Source organism: Pholcus phalangioides, unplaced genomic scaffold (genome assembly GCF_987345545.1).
Source record: "Pholcus phalangioides strain wild (caught in Gottingen) unplaced genomic scaffold, Ppha-v1.0 ptg000017l_1, whole genome shotgun sequence".
Lineage (NCBI taxonomy): Eukaryota > Metazoa > Arthropoda > Arachnida > Araneae > Pholcidae > Pholcus > Pholcus phalangioides.
The window spans coordinates 29,895,098-29,913,533 of record NW_028301610.1 but is presented as its reverse complement, the minus strand read 5'-3'; the positions used below and the strand labels follow the sequence as shown (position 1 = coordinate 29,913,533).

At 34.6% G+C, this 18,436-nt stretch overlaps 1 protein-coding gene across 5 annotated transcripts in view; it reads right to left on the bottom strand.

The window, feature by feature from the left end:
- The window catches only part of Mical (Molecule interacting with CasL), a 153,443-nt gene that overhangs the window by 28,901 nt on the left and 106,106 nt on the right, over positions 1–18,436 (bottom strand). For all 5 annotated transcript variants that reach the window (XM_089246324.1, XM_089246329.1, XM_089246327.1 and 2 more), the window contains 4 exons: positions 16,296–16,758; positions 4,982–5,226; positions 1,970–2,077; positions 76–609 (listed from right to left, as the gene is read on the bottom strand). In XM_089246324.1, the coding sequence (XP_089102450.1) occupies positions 76–609; positions 1,970–2,077; positions 4,982–5,226; positions 16,296–16,758 (1,350 nt within the window). The remainder of the gene's footprint in view (positions 1–75; positions 610–1,969; positions 2,078–4,981; positions 5,227–16,295; positions 16,759–18,436) is intronic.

Sequence of the window (18,436 nt, the reverse complement as noted above, 5' to 3'; positions counted from 1 at the left end):
ATGAAGCACTAGTAACAATACCACCATTTGAATAATTAATTTTACATTCAACCATTTTGTAGTCAGCAGACTTACTTATAATTTTTTCCTCATCTGCGGTCGATGTTTCCACCTTATCAGACAGCGCTGCATGCTCCTCAGAAGTGACAAGTGAATCAAAAGTGAAACCAGCACCAATATTCTTGTGTATCAAAGGTGATGATTCATCTTTTGACTCACACGGCTCAGTTTTGGAATTTTCATCCTTCTTCGTGTTTGCCAGTTGACCAAAACTCTCTGTCTGTACACCATTCTGAGTGTTTGAATTTTCACAAGAGACTTCTGCACCACACGGTATTGTACTATTTTTTTCAAGACCGGTAGATTCTTCCATTTTTGTTTTGTTTTGATGGTTTGATATTTCATGAGCACTGGAACTCCACTCCTGTTCTTGATCTATGATTTGTGGAGGTGACTCATCAATGACAATAGTAGGTATTTGCGCTATAGCAAGTGGTTCAGGTTCAGAAGATTCACTGTCCGATTCTGTATCAGAGTTGGAATCATGATCTCTTGATTTACCAGAAATCAATGATTCATCTGAAACGTCAGATTCTGTAGAAGATTCTTCTGCAAAAGAATAACAAAAGTATTAGGTATAATGATGATCATTTTTGCAGTTAAATTTGAAAAATTATTAACCTTTCATGGTTCTATGTTGAGGTGGAATCGGCATCAAGTATATAAAAATGGTACTTTATTCTTATAATTACAGGAAATTTATTACATATATTCCATAAAGTGATTTAGACTGGCTTTTGGGCATTTAAATGCAAAATTTTTAACAGTGTTTCATCATTCATTTCTGAGCGAAAGTGAACAATGATGAGTGAAGAAATAAATATACCAGCGAATTGAGAAGTCTGTGAAAAAGCAGTATAAGCACCTTTCTTGGCGCCAAGAAGTGCAGACTACTGTAACCCAGCGAAGAAGTAGAAAGAAATAAAAAAGTTTTTTTTTCACTGCTCACTTGTTTTTTACCCCATCCTCCTTCCTCCACCACACAGTAATAATTCACGTTAGAAATAGGAATAATCCTTAGGGCACATACCATGAAATAATCTAAAATGCACATTATAAATCGAAATAAACCACACGGAATTGAATGGGTGGTGAACTCATACTACCGAATATAAAAAAAGGCATGAAAATGTGAAATTAAAATCACCAGAAAAATGAATTCTGCAGGGTTTTAAGTTACAAACAAGTTACTAGGCCTCGGCCTAAAAGAAGATATTTAACACTGTCAAGAATTTTGAAAAAATCTGTGCTGAAACGCAACTGTGAGCAGAATATCCTGTAACAATGTGTGATGGAAGTGAAATGACACGTAGTTCAACAATGCATTAGCCCAGAAAACGTGTTGTCCAATCGCTAACATAGATGCATGCGAATATGCAAATAAGACATGGGAGGGAACATAGTAAAATTGCTATAGCCATAGATGTGATTTTGTCACGACGTCTCACCTCCGAATATTATAAAAAAATTAATACCACAATACAATGTACATTGCAAATATATATTTTTGCATATATATGTAATATGTACACAAAAAAATGTTTCAGATTACTTTATTAATAACTGCACCTGTACAGCAAACTTCGTTTGGCACGGGCCTCCGCAAACTGCTTTGCCCCCCCCTCCCCCGACCTGAAAACATTGACTCTGTTTTCACCACAACCGGAAACATGGCAATATTATTTCACTAAGCAGGATCAAAGTCCTAGCACAGAAAGAAGGCAGTATAATCCAGTTGAAGCAGGCAAGCACGGAAAAACAAACGTTTCCGAGGTGCCGCAGTTGGCGACTTTCTGAAGGGGGGGTCTAAACTGCATGCCACCCATTATTTCTTCTGATTCACTATGAATTTTTAAATAACCCTTATATAAATGAATCAAAATTTTAATATCAAAAAGCTTGAACACACTTTCTAAATATTGGTTGGCCTCCTTGCGAGTAATGACTGGAACTTCAACTGTAAGCTCATCACCTTTGTTTGGAGATGTTGATTTCTCATCTTCTAGGCTTTTATTTTCTGTAAGAGTATAGTTTTAAAAAATTGTAACCAGAGCTAAAACATATAAAATTTTACAAAAGCCATAAAGACATGGAACTGAAAATTTAAATTTTGAAGTAAAAAAAAATCACTTATTCAAAATTTTGATATAATCAAATCTGCTAACATTAGGGTAAATGTCACCACAATACATTCTGCTTCTTATTAGCAAAAGTCATCAAAATTCAGTCAGTAGCAGTCATGTAGTCAATAGGCAGCACTTTCAACACAAACATGCAACTCTGACATCATAATATAGCTACTACTACTACTTCACCAAACACCAACTCTGGCCATATCACTATATAGCAATTTGCTGCTATTAATGGATTAGAAATGAAGGCACTGTCTTGAAGGTCGCCTCAAGCTTGTTAGGGAGAATATCTTATCTATATTCTCCCTCGGTTTGCATGGATACATATTCAGTACAAAATCTTTACATAGACAAATATAAAAGGGATTTTGATCCCCACCTATCTGAAGTAGAATAATAACAACTAATGGTGATCTAAAACTGCATAAAAAATATTGAAAAATCTGATACAAAAAAAATTGTGCTAAATGGGAGAAAAAGATAAGCTTGATAGACCGAAACTGCTAGTAATTGGCTAAAAAAAAAGATTGAGATAATTAATATTTTGGCTGATTATAAAAACAGGGCATTGTGGCAGTCATCACCAATTATCAAAATACAGTAGACTCTTCATAGTCTGGTTTGCTCTGTAATCTGGCATTTTCTTGCTGGTTCTTTTGTTCTCTCGCATGACAACTTTTTTTACAGGAAAAACATATGCGTATAGACGTGTTTCACAAATACGAGGACAAGATAAAACATGAAGACAAATGGAAAAAAACAGTATACTCTGGGTGTGTAGCATCTCAAGGGATCTATAAAAATCTTAACTATGAGACATGTTGACTCCTCGCGGATGTGGAGAAATGGAAAATGTCACCACACAAGCATCTGCTACTTACAGGAAAACTATCAAAAAATATTCTGTATTGTAACCCACCAATTGCATCTATATAGTTCAGTCTTTGCTTCAATTTGATTCTCAGTCTCCTTCATTTGTGGTAGTGACTTATCCAGTGATGACGTCAATCTCTGCTATCCATCTGATTAGCCAGCTGTTAAAAACTTTATATGGATAGTGACATCATTCTTGGATAAGTCACTATCTGGTGACAGTGTCAGCAATTGTGAGCTTGGCCCCAGTTAGGTCCAACTGTCCAAGTACGGCCCTGTTTAGTGCACAGAAGCTCTAAGGAAAGATTGAAATTCATTGCCATTGTATTCTAGGGCACTCACCCGGCAAGTGAGAGGACGTGGGTATGATTCCCTGCAAGGGGAGTTGAATTTTCTTTCTTTTCCCAAATTCATCTTCGCATCAGTCAGCTGTTAAAACCTTTATATTGATAGTGAAATGTCTGCATCTCTGTTGTTTCTCTTGTGTATGCAATGTGAAAAGCAGCCAAAATGAAAACGCAAAACATTAACTCTTGTTTAAAAAATGATATTATTAACCCTCCATTGGGCACACCTGGTCTGACAGGCACAGTTTGGATGTTTTTGTTTCCGCCTCCACTCGGAGGTCAGTGATTACTTTTAGAATAATAAAATTGAAATTAATGGGCATAAATTTGTGATTGCTTTACCTGCACCTTTCAGGCACATTGTGCCCAAACTCGTCAGTTCCATTATTGCACCTGATGGATGATTAAAAAGCTTGCAAAAGACAGAAAGTTGGTTGACCTTGCCAAGGAATATGCCTCTCGTGCAACCCTATTTTTTTTCACTCAAATAGAATAATACAGTTCCCAAGTATAATTGCAATATTATTTTATTTTAAAAAAGAAATGTACACAAATTCATTATATTAACTCACTTCAGAGTAAATTTATAAAAAATATAATATTCTAAATTCATATTTACAGTTCAGTTAATTTTTGGTTTTATATGGCATTTTGTTAATAAAAATCGGTTGTACAGTAGTTTAAATAATTTGAATGCATTGTTTTTTTGAGGATCTTCCAGTAATCTGGCATACCCCTGGTCTGATATGTGCCCACCATAAAAAAGCCATCTGGATGAAAAATGGGACAAGGCTGTTCAATGCAGGACATATTGATGGCCCAATTTAAAAAGGCAACAACTAAAAATTCTATGTTTTCAGACATCAGCATTTTAAAGATTTACTTTGCATGGAACTGAATGGGAAATCAGCTCAGATTTAATTACAGTAAGGAGCATATATAACTAGAGTTGGGAGTTGTTGCTGTTTTGCAATGCATAGAAGCATTTTCCACCGCTCTCATGGCGGGCATAACTCAAAAATGTTTTCTCAGTTGCTGCCTTTTTGAACTAGGCCATCGACATAATCACCTAACCCACAATCATCTTGCCAATGCAACTGTCAAGAGGTTACACTGGCTTTTTTGGTGAATTTTATCTTTTCTTTTTAAAAATGAAACAGTTCATTTCGTGTATTTTTTCTATATACGTTAGTTATAGAGAAAGATACAAGAATACAGAGCTATAGACCTTTTCAAGGTCTTTTGGGAACAACTTTCTCTCCCCAAAAGTATGATTTTTTTGCAATTACAGTAACAATTTGTAAGACACAAGAAATTGGAAGTCCGAGAGACCTGGTAGAAATTCATGAGACTTGGCAGCTATGCCATAAACAAATTAAGCACACATATATGCATGACATGTGTACGGGTATGCACCAATTCATTAGAAACTCCCTAGAGCAATGTTTATGAGTACATGTGCAGTTTAGAAGCAGTCAATAGGAAATGAATCATAAATTGGTCTTCATAAAAAAAATAAAAATTTACACGAGTTTAATGAAATACAAGTATATATTAAAAAGAACAAACCTTCATCAGTACGTTCTATATTATATTCTTCATCACTATCAATATCATCACTTGTACCATCCTCGCTACACACCTCAGTATCAGAAAGCCCATCTCCTTCAGCAGAAGAGCCATCACTATCCATCAATGAATGTTCTATAGAATACTTTTGTTGCCATCTTTCAGCAAGTTTTCTTGTTTCATCTGCAGTCAGAGAGCGCTCAAGCTCTTCTGCATATGCTTCTTCATCTGATTCTGAATCAGAGCTTGAGAGAGAAACTTGAATTATATTAAAAAATATAAGTATTATTCCAATATGACTAGAGCATTCATTCTCCACAAGTATTAATTGCCTTAATATTTTTGCCCTGTGTCACATCATTCATCAGCATTTTAACTATTAGAGTTGAGATTTAGACAATATAACTGAACTAAAGCCACAAAAGAAAAACTAAGTTTAATTTTAAGGCAAATCATACATACAAGCAGGGTTGGCAGGTTTTTGTTATACAAACAATAAATATATTTAATATGATTGTAAAATAATTTTCTACTCTCTAGTGTATTATTTTGAACAATATATATGATTTTTCCCCCTGTGAAATGTACAATAAAATGTACAATTTGAATAAAGCATAACACAAACACTGAAGGAAAAACTATGGAATGATTTGACATTCTCTGATTTAAGATGATTCTTGATCTCCCAAAATTTCTTCAACTGCTTATATATGTGTGCATTGATATAAACCATCTGCTGTACTCTTTTTACAACAGATAAGTGTTTGAAAAAGTTTATTACATCATATATGTAATGTGCTGTGTGATTTCTGTTATTATTAAATTATATAGATAACCACTGATACTTAAAGCAATACTCTTATTGTGCAAAACATTGAAATATATATAGCGATCAAAATACTAAATTGTAGAACTAAAATGCCATTTAATTTAGCAATGCTAGCTTGTATATAATGCTTAAGAAACTGCTGTAACTTATCCTTAGTCAAACTTAGTTATTCTGACTTTTGCATTATGATATGGCATATTTACTAGCATTTATAATACAATGGTTTTACAACTGAAACTGCATTTAAATGTGCAAAACAAATGCTTTGGGTATCAAGTCCTGTCAGCTCTGCTTTGGTTGAAAATACTCTTTAAAACGCTGTGAATTTATACACCCTGAGCTAAGAAATTTTTAGGCGAAAATAAATTAGCTTAATTAGTGCATTAACCAGGGTTCATACTCATTTTCATAAAAAAATTTCCCTGACTTTTCCAGGTTTTCCAGTCAAATTTTCAAAAAATTCCAGGTTTTTTTTTTAAAATCAAAAAATTGATATAAATTAATAAAAATTTAGAAAAAATTAATTATATTATAAAATCATTTATATTAATTATAAAATTAATAATTTTAATTACAATATCATAATGACATCCAAATCAGATTTTTTTTACACACATTTATGCTTTTCAAATACACCTGATGGAGAAGAAAAATGGAATACAATTAAGGAATGAAAGACTTCCCTTTCCGGCAATTTCAATGCCCACAAGATTTAAGCCTTTACAGTTGTTTCCTTTGACATAATTAGTCAAAGATGTAGTTGGTTTCACTGCATCAAAATTCTTTACAGTTGGCTTGCACTCGCGTAAGCGCTAGAACCGAGAAGCTACGCAATAGGGGGTTGTTCACTGAACTCTAATTTCACGTGAACTTATCTGCCCATGTTGCGAGTTTTACCGCAAAGCTGCCACCATGCTTTATACGGGTCATTTTTGACTGCTTCGATCCAATCAGCCTACTGACGATCCGCTCACACAAGTTTTCTTACAACGTATTGTTTTTCAAATTAAAATACCCACGTGGAAAATCAAAACATACCCGTGCGTCATCTGTCGTTCCTAACTGAAGTCAACTTACGAAATTATCGCAACTGCGCTTTGTAATCATCGCTTTCTAGGATGCGTAGTTATGATGTTTCTGGAAACACTAGAAAGAGTTATGATAAAGGTCGTAGCAATACGCTTTTCCAAGCGGACTTACGAAATCCTCGTTCCTCCTTGGCAGTATCTAACGTTTTTTGCGATATATTGCAATATTTTACAGATTATCCATATTTACAATGTTATCGGAATTCCCTTTTTCATCCCGATCGATTTTTTTTCCTCATTATTATTTTTGATCAATCTTTTTTCCCGATCAGACGACAATCGTGACGATTTTCCAGGTCGTTGCATGAAATTTCCAGGTTTTAAAGCAAAAATGGGCCATTTTCCCTGATTTCCCTGACTTTTCCAGGTTTTCCCGGTTTTCCCTGACCCGTACGAACCCTGATTAACAGATGCTGCATGAGAATTTCTATATGGAATAAAATTTTGGGCACATCAGAAAATTCAAAATATCAAAATAGATATTTTTTCTCAGTAATTATAATTCTGAATATAAAATCCTTTAATCTCCAAAAAGTGTTTTGTTATTTACCATATCTATCAGGTTAAAAAAACTATTTGACATCATTGACAGTAAGTTTTTGACTGTTTATCTACTGATTTAGTTTTTGAAGTCAAAACCTAACTCTGATGCCCTATCATACATACACTGCTCAAAACAATTAGGGGAGCACATGGTTTTAACAAAATTACGCAAAGATGTATACCGATAAGTAACATAAAATGAATCATCCATAATTTAAAGCCTAGCAGGAAACGGAAGAAGAAAACTTCATATGCAAATCAAAGTTCATGACGTCAAAAACCAGAAAAAGGAGATAAGGGCAGAAATCGGGATGTTGCAGAAACGTCTGTTTTACTGCCATAACTGTGAAATTTGATTGCGCAGTATTTTTCTTTGAGACAAGGTGACTTGAGGATGTCTCAACAACGTGATTTACCAGAATCCATGGCATGGCGTGTTATAGGCAGACTGGAATCCGGGCAAACACAACGTAGTGTCGCGGACGCTGCTGGAGTCACCAGAAGTGTTGTTGCAAGGCTGTGGAATCGATTCCAAGAAACAGGAAATGTTAGACGTCGACCAGGGCAAGGTCGGCCTCGCGCCACTACAGCAACTGATGACCGGTATGTATGGTTAACAGCCCGTCGAAACAGAGCAGAGAATGCTACGCAGCTGCAAAGACGGTTGCTCTTGGCAACAGGACGAAGGGTATCCAGCCAAACAGTATGTAATCGGCTTCAGGAGGGAGGGCTCTATGCACGTAGGCCAATGGTCTGCATTCCGTTGACCCCACGCCACCGTGCGGCCCGAAGAAGATGGGCTGCTGAACATCGAGATTGGGAGCAACATGATTGGAGCCAAGTGCTGTTTACAGACGAGTCCCGATTCAGTCTGGAGTGTGACACCCGACGTGTTCTGGTATGGAGGGACAGGGGCACTTGAAATAACCCCGCATTCGTTCGTGAAAGGTCACAATACAGACGAGCTGGTTGGATGGTATGGGGTGGAATCAGCATAGGCGGACGTACAGACCTGCATATCATTCGGAATGGCACTTTGACGGCCTGAAGGTATGCAGACGAGATACTGCGACCTCATGTCATCCCTTACGGTGGAGCCATTGGAGATTCCTTTGTTTTCCAGGATGATAATGCCCGACCGCATAGAGCTCGTCTGGTGGAGAACATGCTTGAAGCTGAAACAATACAGCGTATGGAATGGCCAGCATGCTCTCCTGAACTGAATCCAATCGAGCATGTTTGGGACATGCTTGGACGACGCATTGCTGTGCGACCAAGGCCGCCTGTTACTGTCCGAGACTTGCAGATTGCACTTCTTGAGGAGTGGAACAGTATTCCCCAAAGTCTGATCGATAACCTCATCGCATCCATGGCAAACAGGTGTGCAACAGTCTTAGCTGTTCGAGGAGACCACACGCCCTATTAAAACTCATGCATCATGTCTAAACAGTACTTTTTTTTATCGTTTACATGTAACCAAATTGTTGCCCTAAATCATCTTTTCATGTTTTTTCCATATTTTCAAAGAATTAAAGCTTAATTCCAAATTTTTTTACGTCTTTTTTCTGTACTAAGCATTGATACGCGTGTACTATCCATTGTATGCCAATACGTGGCTGTCTCGCACGGTTTTCTTCACTTTTTTGCTTGCTCCCCTAATTTTTTTGAGCAGTGTATTTTGAATAAGCAGCTCTATTCTACTCATCAAATTGAACACAGGTAATGAGTATCTTAGATAAATAAATCATAAAATTATATTTTATATGATCTAGACTCTTATGTTGAATAATTCGAAATTGCAAATTATAATTAATATTTTGTTTTAGTTATTGTAATAAATAAATGTTTAAAAATAAAACATTGTAATATGCAAAAAGTAAGTTTTTCATCATAATATATACCTATTGTGTTCAAAACATTATCAAAAAGCATTCATTTAGGTTTTTGATGCTTGTCATGTCAAAAACTGAACCCTGTATACAAGGTTTGTTCAAAAGTATCGGGCCATAACTTTTTGTGCCAATGCAGCTAGAAATGCATGGTTTGGTGCACCTACATAGGACATCCTAGCATGCATGCCTGCATTTTTCCCAGTCTGCAGAAGCTGCCAGTCACTGGTGAACTGCAGATGAGTGAGGAAGTGTGAGCCCCATCACATTTTCCTTTTGACAAAATGCCAGGAAAAACTGAACACGCAATACTACTGCATTAAGTTTTGTGTGAAGCTTGGTGATTCCCGAGTGGAAACAATCCAAGACAACAAGATTCAACAGACCTTCGGAAATAAATAAATGGGCACCACACTGATAAAGGAGTGGTATAACTGCTTCAAAGATGGCCACACATCAATCAAAAGTGTAGCACATTCTGGTAGATCCCTCCCTCCCTAACATCCAGAAATGAGATCGTTATTGACCAAGTGAGGACTCTGGTGATGCAGGATCTCCATCAGAGAACTTGCTGATGAAGCAAGAATTAGTATTAGATTCCATAGATAATTAGTATTCATTCCATTTTGACTGACAATTTCGTCTTCAAGAGATGCAATGTCAAAGTCATGTAAACCATCTTCTTTGACTCCAGTGTCATTGCGCAGCACAACCATCACCATAGAGTACTACCAAGACATTTTGCATCACAAATGGCAGCTCCATCATGACTGATGAAGTAGCATTGTTTAAGTTTACCTACATATGTCCACCAAACCACATCTTCCTCACTTCATTGGTTCAAGCATGAAAAATTATGGTTGGATACTTTTTGAAAAAACCTTATAGTTCAACAGAATTTCATGTGAAAATTTTACATTCAAATGCCAAGTAGTCAAATGCACAGAATTTACAACCAAAGTAGTTCATGAACTTATGTCTTGTGAATCAGTTTCAATTTACAAAAAACACAGTATTTATGATCTTTATTTGTGATTGGGTTGATTTGCTTGAATTTCAAATTTTTCATTGGCAAAGATATTCATTTCTGCACTAACCATTATTCACTGTTGCACTAATGTGAATAAAACTATGCTGTTAAAATATTAAATTTACATGCATGAAGAACTGGTTGCGCGTGTGTGAGTACATCATTTTTTTTGAATATCCAAACAGTTTTTACTTTTAAATCATCCATCATAATATACAAAAACTATAAGGCTAGGTAGAAAAAAAATGTCAATAGAAAAAACAACCATCAGAATTTTTAAAAAATTTTTCTCAGAGATGATGAATATGATGAGAAATAATATCTTGAAAACTTATTTGAAAATTCACAATACTTTTTTTTATACCGTAAATATTTTTTTCTTCCACTATCAGTGTGATGGAGTAGGAAAAAGACCTAACTATGAGACCACTTCCATTTTCTCACGTCATTTGCCTTATTTGCATATTCTTTTGGACAGACATAATTTCAAGGAGCTTCTTAAAAAAATAAACATGGTATGTTTCTGTATATCTTGAGTCGTAGCAATAGGACAAGGCAAAACGCTATCTCATATAGAACAGGGTAAGATCCCTGCTTTGAAAAAGTGTAAATTAATTTCTCGAAAAATTTTATGAAATATTAACATATCTGAGACACTGACTAATAGTTTTTGAAGAACAGCAAATTTTATTTGAGTATAAAGATATGGCTTGGCCATCTACTTTAACAGATTGGTTGAAGGGAATAGCAATAGTTTGAGATGTGAGAAAAAAAAAGTCTTTTGAGAAAATTGTGAATGATTTGGAACTCTGATAAGAGTAGAAATGGCCACAATATAGAAGATTATGAAGTTTGCATAAATTGTATTTGAAATTAAAGCAGCCTCTTAGAAACACATACAAAGTCATGAGATAGATAAAAGGTGCTTAATTTTAGGGGAATAAACGTCATCTATTGTATATAGTCTTCAAGGCACCCATCGATTCGATTTGAAAAAGTAGTGAAAGTGATAATTTAGTCACACAGAATCACCCCACATGCAATGCTTGATAGTATAGTAAAAAAAAGTCTCTAAAATCATAATTAATGATATAAATTTCAATACATACATAGTTTTTTAATTATTAGTTGATAACTGTGTATCTCAAACATTTCTTTGATGTCTTCACAGCACTACTTAAGTATACCACTATTTCAGAATCACAAAGATTGACTCATAGAGTCAAAGCCGAAAAATACTGAGGATAGGACAGAAATGACAACAAAAACAATTTCGGGCCAAGATGGCACAACAGGAATAATTCAAAGGAGCAACAGATGGTTTTATTGCGCGGTCCCTCCTTTTTTGAGAGGATTTCATAGCATTTCGGACGTTCATTGCCTAGCATGATAGTTTTTGACCAATGAAGCAATTTCATTTCTAGCTCTTTGCAGAACTTTGTAAATATTGTTTAGGCTCCTGCATGTCCTGAAAATATGGAAGAAAATAGAATGCTATTGGGTAATAACAGAATTACAAAACCCAGAATAGGTACCTAAATATCCAACTGCTTTGTTATGCATATAACTGTTGTTTCACCTAAACACAAAATCATTTACATGCCAACATTGAACCAAGCCTCTTTTTAATTACCCTATTGTGCATTTACCCATTCTGAAGAACTTTTAAAGTAGCCCATCATTAAGTTGGGGCCTGTTTGGTACACATACAAAATTTTGCAAAAATTGGTATGAAATTATAGATTTGTATAAAGAACACACATACATGGCCCCCCACAAGGGATTGGGCTGACAAGGCTCCAGCCCTTGGGCACGGGACGATTTTTAAGATTTTTTGTTTTTTCACGCTGTAAATACATCATAAAGGGGACCCTGTGAAAATCTGGTCGGGGGCCCGCATAAGATCCTGGCCTGGGGCCCTGCTCTAGGATGTGGGGGCCATACACACATACACAACAAATTTTATATACCTAGATGTCGATTTTTTTGTTTTAGAATGCCATCTGTGAGGGAAATTTGAACTTTCTTTTATTTATAAAAAAAATCTCTAGGCCATGGTATAAGTTATCTTAGTGCAAACCGCACCTTTTCATGTCAGTTGGTAATTGTTTGATTTGTTATTAATTTGATATTTATTCTTTGGAGATGCAGTTTTTGCATGACATCATTTTGCACTAGATAGGATAATGGGATTCAAAGAAATTCTTGAACAAAAGAAGTTACTAAAAAATTTCCATAGTTTTCATGATTCACTGATATTTTACAGTAGAAATTCTGTAGTAGTTGGCACGTATGCAAAATATACAACACAATTTGATTGATGAATTAGTCACTACACACACTGAAAAGCCAAAAAGCTTAAAGTGGTAAACATAGAACCTTAGTTTCACCCAGACAGAATGACCTTGACTCAAAACGTTGATACAAAAAAAAAAAAAAAAAAAAAAAAAAAAAAAAAAGTTTTTGAATGCTCAAATTGAGCAAAAGAGCAATTAATAAACGAAATGGCCCACATATAGCTCATATAACCTAAAAAAATAATACAATTGCTGTCTTGGCAAAATCAATTGCAATCTATTTGTATTATTAAGCAATATTTAGATGATTCCCTTTTCCTTTACAAAAAGTTACATGAATTTATTTTACAGGACTTGACAAAAAAATGGGAAAAGTAGGACATTTTACCAATAAGTATGACTAGTAGGACAAATGGATGCCCGGAGTCTTTAAAAGAGTTACATTCTAATAAGACCACATTTTACAGTTTATTCTCTTCAAAAATTAAGAGACTTTTATCAAGCTACAATATCATCACTTTTTATGCATTTGTAAGAGGCGATTGAAGCAGCCTATAATTTCTGATATGCAGACTTCCTAATCTTCTATTGCAGACATTTCTACTGGTACAAGAGTTCCAAATCGTTCACAATTTTCTCCATTTTTTTGCTTGAATTATTGCTATCTCAATTCACCACTCTGTAGGATATAGAAGACTGCCTATTCGTACCTTTATATTCAGAATAAAATTAGCTGCTCTTCAAGAAATTGTTAATCAGTGTCTTAGACGCATTAATATTCTATTCAATTTCTTGAGAAATTAACCTGCACTTTTTTAAAACTAGGATCTTGCCTTATTCTATATGAGATAACCTTTTACCTTGACCTATCTCTATGAATTGAGCTTTTCGGAAAACAACCATGTCAAATTATTTAAGAAATGATGTCTGGAGATTGCAAAAGGATATGCAAATAAGGTAAATGATGTGAGAAAAATGGAGTTAATTTTTTCTAACTACATAACACTGATAATCAAAAACAAAAATATTTATTGAAAAATATTGTGAATTTTTATATAAGTTTTTAAGATATTATTCTTCATCATCTGTGAGAAAGTTGAAAAATTCTGATAATCACTTTTATTTAGCTGCCATTTTCCACCTGGCTTTATAATTTTCTCACCACCGTTTAAAAGCAGGGTTCCACTGAAAAGTGCACAGACATTCATATTTTCAAGCCATCATTGGTATTACAAATTGTCTTTGCTCCCCTCACCCTGAATTCTACGTTTTTCTTTTAGAATCATCAGAAATATTTTGTGACATTAAAAATAAATCTTCATTCATTTTAAAATTTTAATATTCCTATCATTGACAACATACTGCAGGCTCGAAGCTAGGCTGGGGCAACCAAGGCCCCAAGAAAAATGAGGTCTGCCACAAAAAATTTGCACTTATTTTTACATGATAACAACCCTTTCAAGACGGCCCCAAGAAAAAGTTTGTTCTGGAGCCCAAGAAGGCACACTATGGCCCTGACATATTGTATACTAATGTATAAGCCAACCTTACTTGGAGACCATTAAAACAGCAATTAAGTTTGAGGGAAAAAAAATCAGCATATAAGTCAACCTCAAACAATTTACACATTTAGAGAAAAAAAAAACCCAACATATTTCTAATGTGGCAAAAATGGATTTTTGACAGGACAGTAGCAAAAAGTGGAAAAAATCAGGCGAAAATTAGTAAAAATTATTCTTTTTACTCAAGACATACCAAGCTTGGTTTTCTAATTACACAATATTCTTTTCAATATAGAAACTTAAAACATATGAAACATGAAATTACATGGTATAAAAATGAATATTCAGCAACCAAAAATATGAAAACCTATCCAAATAAAATGTGCATCACCCAGATTTGTTATAAAAAAATTCATGACTATTTATTTATAGAATTGAAAATAGATAAATCTCCAATTTTTTAATTCTATGAATTTCTGCCAGTGGCAAAAATATTTGCTTTATCCACATAAAAATATGCTTCATCCAGATTCACTATAAAAAAAGAATTGAAAATAGATAAATCTAATTTTTTAATTCCATGAATTTTTGCCACTGGCAAAAATGTGATAAAAACAATTTTTGCTGGAACGGTTCTTACCATAGTTTTTTCCACTGCAGCAAAAACTTGCCAACCCTGCATTATACATGAGTGTATATGGTAATTATCAAAAGTGAAACTGCCAAACTTTCCTGAAATTTATCCTTTTCCAGTAATTTTCTTAGAATATTTTCAGGCTCAGGAATGAAGTTGATGTCAAGTCTCTTTAAAAAGTTCATACCCTTCCAACTGGTTTGATTTTTGATTGAATAAAATGTAAGATATTCATCACAAGTGCAGCATAGTTTTAACCGAAAACAAAACACAGTTATCCTGTTTGACATTGTCATATTTTTTATTCATTCTCAGAAATTTATTGATACCATAAAAAGATGATTTTTTCTGGGTTCTGCTTAACTAAACCTTTTGTCAAGTGATAATCAAGCCAACAGAACTCTGAGTACATGGAAAGCAAGGCAGTGGCCTTCCCTTTCCCACTATCTCTTTTCAGTGGTCTGTCCCCTCAGAAAGTTTCATCTATCTTCCTCAGATAAAGGTAGTGTCTCAGAAAAAGGATTTTTTTCTAGCGTTAGTAAGAGCTGAGCTGGATTTTAGCACATGAAGCACAGATTATTCTTTATAGTGGTCAGAGAAGATGTTTTCCCCCAACCCTCAATTGAATTATGAAGTAACTCCGATACTGAAACTTGAAGCAGAGGGAGAAATGCAATTTGAGACTACTCGTAAACAACTCAGATGAATAATAATTAAATTTAGAATGTTCTCCATTTTAATTACTGAAAATGAAGTTCTCTATTCATTCATTAAAATATAGAATTTGTATTTTTCAATAAAAAAATAATTTAAATATGGTACAAAAAACTAATAAGAACAGTAACTTTTTCAGTTCAATTAATCTAATTGTGAAGAAACATAAGACAATAGAAAACAAATATCTGAACATGTTTCTATGCTAGGATCATATTTAACTATCTCACAGGCATTGACAAGATATTTTACTTTCTTAAAAACCTTTTGTTTCAAATGGCAAACCCAAATATTTTGTAAAACTGATTGGAATGGAAAACATTTTCCTATTCCCCTGACTTTGCACCTGCTGAGAATAAGAAGATAGCCCACTTCACGAAAAAGAAAGTATTTCATGGGGAAGGGGGGGGGGGGTAAGTGTTCTAGAATCTGCCACAAAGCTGGGCGTTCCATCCCAGCTTCTAGATCTCACCAATGGGATAAGTCCAGTGGCAAAGTTCTGGCATTTATTCATTCAGCAATTTTATTTAACGCTATTCTTTAACAACATTAAGCCAGGGCATGACATATCCTTTTTTTCGTGACAAGCCACCACTGTATGAATGACATGCAAAACTGAATTGCTAACAGAAACAACCTAATGTACATAGACAAGTATTATATATGGTTTATAAATGACAAGATGACGAGCTACTTTTAAATGCTAGGGTATTTTGATTCTATCAGAACCAGTATATACACAAATTAGAACTATCATGAAAAATTTCATAATAAAGTACAATAAATACCTAAAATTTGAATATTCATCATCACTAGTAGCAAATTCTTGGGAAGGGCCAAGATTTTTTTGTGTCAATTCTTCTTCTTCAAGTTCACTTGTAAGAAGTTCTTCTTCAGAATAATCTAGCATACTGTTCTCATACTCAACTCTCTCAGGAGTTTGATCTCTTCCAAAGATATTTGCTGGTTCTTGCAACAAAGAAGAGGACATACCATCTTCATGATGTGTTTCAGAAAAAGTAGGAATGGTTGAAGGTGCATCTGTAACACTGATATCTTCCTTGATTTCTTCCTTCTGTTGTCTGTTGGGTGATAATGCTTTCTCAGCATTTGCCAAAAATGTTGTGTAGATCTTTTCTTTTTCTTGTTCATTATATGCTGTAGAAAGAAATGCTTGTTTACGCTTCATCATCTCTTGCCATCTGTGATCTGGCTTTTGCATTCGAAAATGAGATCTACAGTAAAATTTACCTAGAAAAACATCATTGAGGATTAACTGCTTCGCTAGGCCAAAGAAAAAAAAAAAAATAAATAAAAATAAATAAAATAAAAAATTCAGAACGAGTACAATATTTTAAAAGTTAAAATTCCCATTTTTGCAGGAAAATATTATAACAATTCAAAATATTTACCCATGGATACCAAATACCTTTTGAGGAAATTACAGATGAAAAACTCCAACTCTTGAAAGCTTAAATGTGAATTGAAAAAGGAGGGTAAAACTACAAACAGCTGTTTTGGCACCTACTTTAGCCCTTCTTTCAGTGGAAAGAAAGAAGAAATTGGGACCGATATATCCCAGACCATTAGTTTGAATAAGAAATCAAAGCATGTGGTCATGATAAATATCACAAGGACACACGTGATAGTGATGATGATTTGTACCTAAAAGTTGAGAAGTCACCGAAAACCAACCTTGGCCACCCACCTCTGTGAGATAGTAGGGATGGAACTCCGGCTTTCACAATCCAGGCTGCACAACCAGGTATACTCTGTCTCTCAGGACAAGCATACATTTTTGCGTCCCTTCCCTGTAATTTTGAATGAACAAATAGTGAATTCTGAGCACACTGGTCCAGCATAAATGCATCAAATTCCCCTGCCTTTCCTTAGTTGTGGTCCTAATTAGGATAATCGTGCAATTGCATACAACCTGCTGTGAGATTGGGCAGGGGCTGGCATTAGGCTGCAAGATATTTGAACCTTTAATGTAATGCACAAGAGTACATTGAACAAAATTTTTTTTATTAGACTTACTCTTGAGGCGACATTTTCAATGAAAAATTCAACAAAATTGTAATTTTTACATAAGTTAACACAGATGGAGAAGCTTTAGATATTCAGAGAGTCATAAAGAGGCTAAAAAAATTGCTTTTCGTAGCAAGAACGCACATTAATATAGTTTTTACAAGCGGGAGGGCCAGTTTTTTTGGAACTTGGTGCTAACCAAAATCAAATTGTGGGAACCTGTGACCTTTCCTCATTTTATGACTTTTTTGCAACTTTTCCATATTCATCTATACATTTTTGATCCTCTGTACTGTTTGGTTTCCGTTGTCTTAAAGCACTGCAGTTCATCAACTGTACAGGTCCATTGCAAAAAAAGGGAGTAGAAGCCTTTTTTAGATGTGATGTGCGTGTGTGAAGACATACCATCAGTTTTCAGGTGGTGTATCCTTCTACTGTTCATTGATTTGATGTGGAATACAGGTATCCCCCTTTTTTACTTTGCCCATAGCTTCCAATTGTTTGGAAACTTTTCTGTTGATTGTACAAGTTTGCCACTGAGTTAATTTTAATTATGATGATTATTTTATTAAATATCATTGTTATCAAAATTTAAATATAAAATGATTATTTATATTTAAATTTTTCTGAGACTTGGTAACCCTTTTTCCTGTTAATGAACACACAGACATAAATCGCAAATTTTTTTTATCATCTTCAAATTCCAGTTTAGTAACCACACACAGGAAATTTTAGGTGACAATTACGATTTTTTAGTAACCATGATGACCTGGTACCTGGGATTGGTCTTTCTTTAATAACATTATATCACAAACACAACTACATGATCATAGTTCTTAGGCTAATTTCAAAACACCCCTCTTATGACATTAAAAAAAAATTTAAAGCGGGCACATCATTT